Source organism: Artemia franciscana, chromosome 1, assembly GCF_032884065.1.
Source record: "Artemia franciscana chromosome 1, ASM3288406v1, whole genome shotgun sequence".
Classification (NCBI taxonomy): domain Eukaryota; kingdom Metazoa; phylum Arthropoda; class Branchiopoda; order Anostraca; family Artemiidae; genus Artemia; species Artemia franciscana.
In genome coordinates this window covers 70,508,698-70,515,104 of record NC_088863.1, presented here as the reverse complement: position 1 = coordinate 70,515,104, position 6,407 = coordinate 70,508,698, and the positions used below count along the sequence as shown (strand labels likewise).

The 6,407-nt window shown below is 36.1% G+C and overlaps 1 protein-coding gene across 1 annotated transcript in view; it reads left to right on the top strand.

Moving 5' to 3' along the window:
• The window catches only part of LOC136033488 (tyrosine-protein phosphatase 99A-like), a 177,175-nt gene that overhangs the window by 58,870 nt on the left and 111,898 nt on the right, over positions 1-6,407 (top strand). The window contains exon 3 of the mRNA XM_065714236.1: positions 2,607-2,972. Within this exon, the coding sequence (XP_065570308.1) occupies positions 2,607-2,972 (366 nt within the window). The remainder of the gene's footprint in view (positions 1-2,606; positions 2,973-6,407) is intronic.

Genomic DNA, 6,407 nt, shown 5'->3' with positions numbered 1-6,407 from the left:
GAGAGAGAGAGAGAGAGAGAGAGAGAGATGGGAGGATCACTAGGGATGGTAACCATACTAAGCGCTACTTGGAAACGATTTTATGGCATTTTCTGATTGAGCTTCACGATCTTTTAGAAAACATGTATTAGGGGTCTTCACAGGGCATTTTGAGCCCCGCGGTTCACGAAAATCACCATATTTAGCTACTCTGTTACAATTTTTTTTTGTTTATGTGAATGTAATTCATTTTATGGGATCTTTTGAATTTACCCCATCCCAAAACATTCAATTCCTCTGAAGTCATTTAATGCTCGTGTCTGCTAAATATATTTGGATAATAATATTTATGACATAATTAAATATTATCCCATTTTAGTGTGAGTTGAGCTAGTTTTAAGTCTTAAATCCCCCGAAATATTTCAAATTATAACAGTTTGTGTTTTAAAAGGGGAAATAGAAGCCATATGTATACAAATATGGTTTCTACAGATATATATTTAGTTTTATGTACACGAAACTGTCTTGAAGTGATTCCTAATAAGTACCTGGACACTACGGGAGTATGCAAACGTGTCCACAGAATATTTTGAAGGGGGAGCTAAGTCAAATTTTTCCCAGAGAAAGTCAATTTGCTAGAAGCGTCTTATTAGCTCGAGGTGGCGCCTACGTACCGCTACTTAATGTATATTCAAAACGCCATATGTTCAGCACAGATCTATTACACTTGGCAGAGTTTCTTCCACGATTAGCACAGTATTCACCACGCTTGGCATGTGCCACTCGGTGTATTTGATTTCTGAAAGTGCCACCTTCCCCCGCATTGATTCTATTCATTTGTTATGTTCATATGCATTGGTAAGCCAAATGTTTTATTTTATTTCTGATGTTATTTTTTTTTTCATCTTCATTGGTTCTAATAAGAACCAATTAGGGCATCTCCATGCCCTTAAGAAGTAACAAAAATACAAAACACTATGAATATAATTCAAGTGCGTAAATTTGTGGAAACCTATGGGGGGGAACAAAATGTACTTTTCATAATCTAGGGGGTAATTTTTTTTTCATTTTTTTCAATGAGAATGCCAAAAGTGTTTTCGCAATCGGGAGGGGGAGGGGAGGACTTGCCTGATATAATTATATAAACTTATAGGCTACTTCAGCCATCCTAGCCAAGTGGTTAGTGCGTTAGACTTGAAGTCTTTTGTCCATGAGGACAGGGTTTCGAGTTTTAGTGTCACTGCTATTTTTTTTAGGACGGGAGTCAGCGGTGTGGCTCTGTAAGCTCGGCCAAAGGTGACCCAGCTCTAAATGGGTACCTTGAGAACTCGGGGGGGGGGGGGAAGGCGCGGGAATTGTTGGACGATTTGTCCCCAATCACGTGTCGTATTCCCGGTCGAAGGCTGAGAATCAGGAGATCGGTACCTGCGCTACGCAGCTACTTACCTGCGTAGGTTACTTAGGTTTTTTTTTTTATAGGTTTTGCGTTGGTTTTTTATAGGCTACTTACCGTTATTGTTGCGCGTATTGGTCGTTTTTAATTTCGAAGTTTTGTTGACGTCAAAAGTGATTATTTTAGTAACTATGGATGAAATTCTTTGTCTTCATCCGATAGGATTAAGTTCTGCCTTCATCCTACGTTTTGTTGTTCATTTAATTTCTTTTGTTTATCTTCAATTCCAGCGTTATTGTCTTATAGCCTACATAAAAGAATAAGTTGTTAAGTATTAAGGGCTCTTTTGGAAGATTGTCTTTCGAGAATTGAGTCTTCTCTTCTAAAAATCCCCTGGGATTCCCGAGTGAAGTTGTTTTCTATGTAGCTGCTATTTAATTTTTACAGTGTCTTTGTTCTGCATGACTTATTACAAATAAGAAATACATTTATATTAAATATTGATGGAGGGGGGGGGGTAGCCATTAGCCTTCATGTTCATCACGTTTGTGACCAAATAATATTGCTAATGAAAATGATATCGTTTTTATGAGATTATTTTCTATTCAAAATGTAGATTCTAAATTGTTAGGATTTTTATGCGTTAAACACAAGGGCGTATCCAGGGGGAGGGGTAGCGGAATTTGAACCCTCTCCCCTCAAAATGTTTGTCCAAAGCGTAAAAACATAATAAAAATGCATAGGCTATAAACAAGTTTTGATGAGGTTTTTATTTTTTATTTTTTGCAAACCCCACCGTAAAAAAGATAAAGCCCTGATTAAACATTAGTTTTATACGAAAATGTTTGATTTTAGGAAAAGTTGGATGACTATTGCGAAAAATCAATTTTTGGGCTGCATTATACACAATTAATTAAGACCCCACCGTAAAACTGTTTTGGGCTGCATTATACACAATTAATTAAGACCCCACCGTAAAACTGTTTTGGGCTGCATTATACACAATTAAATAAAATATAAACAATTTAACAAAAAAATTAACTATCTATTAAATTATTCATTAAAATAAATAATTAAACAAAAGAAAATACCATCAGTTCGTAAAAAGTGACACCATTAAGTTAAACATGTCTGAGAACCCATGATCATCTTTTGAGCATATATCTCTGCAAGATGAACATTTTGCCCTATATTTATGCACTATTAATGTTACAAAATAAACATTTCTTTTTAGACTACAGTGTTCTCCCACTGGAAAAGTTGGAAGTTGATGCTGGACAGAATTTCACAATACCATGTCCTGGTATTACCGTTCAATCATTAGTCACAGTTTTGGAATGGTATTGTAAAGGCTGCGAGCCAGGTCAATCATTCGGGTCGGTCAACCCGATAGTTTCGACACTTGGAACGGACCACAAACTTGTTGATTTTGTGAGAGACGACGCTTTTTCGGTATTTTATAACCAGGATAGATTAAAAGTGGCCAGCAGTGGCTTTGCACTTCAGTTCGTACCTGTAAAGTCTTCAGATGGTGGTGACTATGCTTGTTTAGTCAATAACAGGCCACGCCCTGAGGCAATTATTAGATTAGTTGTCAAAGGTAAAGCATTTTTTAATCTTGCAAATCTTTTTCGGTATTTTATAACTAGGATAGATTAGAAGTGGCCAGTAGTGGCTTTGCACTTCAATTCGTACAGGTAAAGTTTTCAGATGGTGGTGACTGTGCTTGTTTAGTCAATAACAGGCCACGCCCTGAGGTAATTATTGAATTAGTGGTCAAAGGTAAAGCATTTTTCAACCTTGCAAAATTTCAAAGCTTATTGGGTAGGTTAAAAACGAAACAAAAACAAATGTTGAGAAGATTGAACAAAATCTATATCTCTCATTGAACAGTGCTTAACAATTGGAAAGTGACACTTTTCAGGTATTACATTTTTGGGCTGGGTAAACAATAGTAAAAAGGCGTTAGAGAGGATTAAACAACATTTTGTGCCGCTTAATGAATACAAATTTTTAGTTGTGAAATTTTGTCTGGCTCCTCATTGAAAAAAAGAGGTTCAAAAACACTCCTTGTGATGCAAAAACTTGCGCAAGTGGGAGGGGCTCCAGGCCCTTCAAAATCTTCAATTTTTCTTGGCACTTCTTTTTCAAGGAATTGGTTAGCGGGGTTAGTCTCCTGACTTGAAATCCTGGGGTCAGGGGTTCGAGTCCTGGTGTCGCTTGTTATTTGATTTGGAACGGGGTCAATGGTGTGACCCTATAAGCTCAGCCAGAGTCGATCTAGCTCTAAATGGGTACCTGGAGAAATCTGAGAGAAAAAACACGGTAAGCATTGGATGATTTGCCCTCAACTACGTATTGCACTCCCGGCCGAAGGAATCGAATCAAGAGATCTCTACCTGCGCAGCGCAGACCCTGCGAAAAAGTTTTAAGGTTTTTAGTCTTTTTTAAAACATCAAACAAAATTAGTTGCTTATTTGTCCTCTTCAATGCTCAGAAAAAAGTCCTAGATATGTGCCGGCTACGATGAAACGCCTCAATCACACCCCGCTAGGAAAAAGAGGGGTGTGTATTGCGAAAAGGGGGTGAATATTGCGAAAAACGAAATTTGCAATTCCTTGTTGATTTATTGTGTTATGTTGATATAACTTGGCCTATTGCCTAGTGGGAACTGGAGCCGGCATACATAGTCTTGCATTTCCTCATTTGTCTGAAATTACTAAGTAAAATGACATTGTGTATCTGGATTAAGATTTATTTCTAATATGTTTCGAATATGTATTTGAACATGTCTAGAAATAATCGGTAAACATACCCCATCTAAAGGGCACCATTGCTTGATGAATTAGATTTAAGAAAATTTATAGCCTATGCTTGTGTATGAGACCCCCCTCCCCCTAGCTTAGGATACTTCTCTGAATCCTGTTTAAAAAAGAAACTGCTAAAATGCCCAACAGATTTAGGTATTTTGAGCCAGCAGCATCTATTTGATATTCCCTCAAATTTTTTGACTTGCTGATGGCACTGACATTTCAGGGTGTTGGGGAATTTTCCGTGTTGCTTCTAAGTTTTCATATGTAATAATTTTGATAAGAACATATTCATAACAAGAGTTGGCTTTTTATGCTGATTCCAAATATACAAAATTCGTTAAGTTTAATATTTTCGTTCCGAAAAAGGGAGGACACTTCCCTAGAAAATCAGGTGTAATGGGAATCACACCGTCTGATTCAAGACATCTCGCTTCGAGCTTCTAAAGCGTGAGCTTCTTCTGTAGCTAAAGTTTGACTTTTTGTCCCGATCCTTTAAGAACGACTTCTTAAGCACAATGACCGCTGAATTGGAATAAGAAGGTATTTTAAAGCACTAAAATTTTTTACCATACCAAGTGAGAGATTTAAGAGGGATAACCTCCCTTATATAACGAATAATTTCTGTTCGTTTTAATTTTCTTTGTTTCTCCTTATTTTTGGCTGAAAAAAACATGTTGTTTTTTATTTGATATTGTTTTAAATAGCCTTCATATTCGTTCGAAAACACTGGGTACCTGATATTCGTTCAGAGCCAATAAATGTAGAAGCTGTGAACTGAGTGAAATGCTAAGAAGAATATTTACAACTGTATAAACCTTCAGTACCTTGACTATTTAATATAGTGGGCCGTACCCAGGATTATTTTTTGGGCGTGTATAAAAGGATTTTTTTTTCCGGGGAAAGAAAATTCCGCGGACTTTAAAAAACACATCAAGAATTTGTTTATATTCATATGCTACATTTTTACGAGTTGGGCAAACATTTGTCTAAAATTTGGTATGCCTGATATAACTTCAATCACTTTATTTTGTGCATTTCACTTTCGCAGGGGGGAGGGGCGGCTTTTTCAATGCCTGATTTTGACAAAATTCATTAGTTTTTAGATGAACGTTAATAAACCGTTACAGCTTTAGGAAGTAAAGTCTTCTCCTTCCCCATGAGCATGAGCTGTATCGTAATTGGCCTTAAAAACATCCATTCTGTTAGTATAATTCCCAGGAGTAACTAGCTTATTTGGAAGATGTCTGATCCTAGCATATCCAACAGGAATATTATTCCTCACTGTTCAGTTAATGTGAAGTGTTTTCTGTGTTGATAAGCGTTTATTTCAGTGTTTTCCTCTTTTAATATGCTTAAGTGCATTGACACACTCCCATCAAAGGGGCGTTGAGGATTTCGTTGTCATTATCTATTATGGCATACGTTTTAGAAAATTGATTTATTCGACAATGTTCTCAACGAAATAAGAATTGAAATTTGACGTAAAGGCTTCGATTTTTCCACTTTTCAACTTATTTTATATCAGTTTTAGCCGAGGAGACCTGATCTGTGAAGCAATTGCAATTTTCGCTGGAATAATAAATAAGAAAAAAAAACTTTTCGTGTACCAGGAAGAAAAGAAATAACTCAGTCTAAGGTTTAGCAATGAAAGCCCACAAGGTAGGGGGTCAAGGCCTGGGTATATCCCTTTTTTAACTATACCCTCCCCGACAAAACACTAACGTGCATGATATAATCTTTTTAGTGGCTATTAAACAATAAATAATATAAGATAACTAATATATATATATATATATATATATATATATATATATATATATATATATATATATATATATATATATATATATATATATATATGTCGTATAATATGACATATCATATATAACTTTGTCGTAACCCTTTTCAGACATTTTTAGGAATAAATCGGCCTCGTCTTCTGCCCTCTATAGAAACTTTTTATTACTATAGGAAAAATGGTTTAGTCTGTTAAGTTGACGGAGTCAAAGGAAATACAGCCAGACTATAATCAAACTTAAATATCCAGGGGAAACACGTACCGACTTCTTCCTATATTGCTGGTTTTTGTTATTCCTAGCCTGTCGGACATGTATTGTAATCTGAATGCTTTTCGTAAATGAAATGAAAAAGAAGAGGGGAATCCGGCGTGTTCTTATGAAGCAGCCTATCTCTATGACTTTTCTAATTTACCAAAAGCTAGT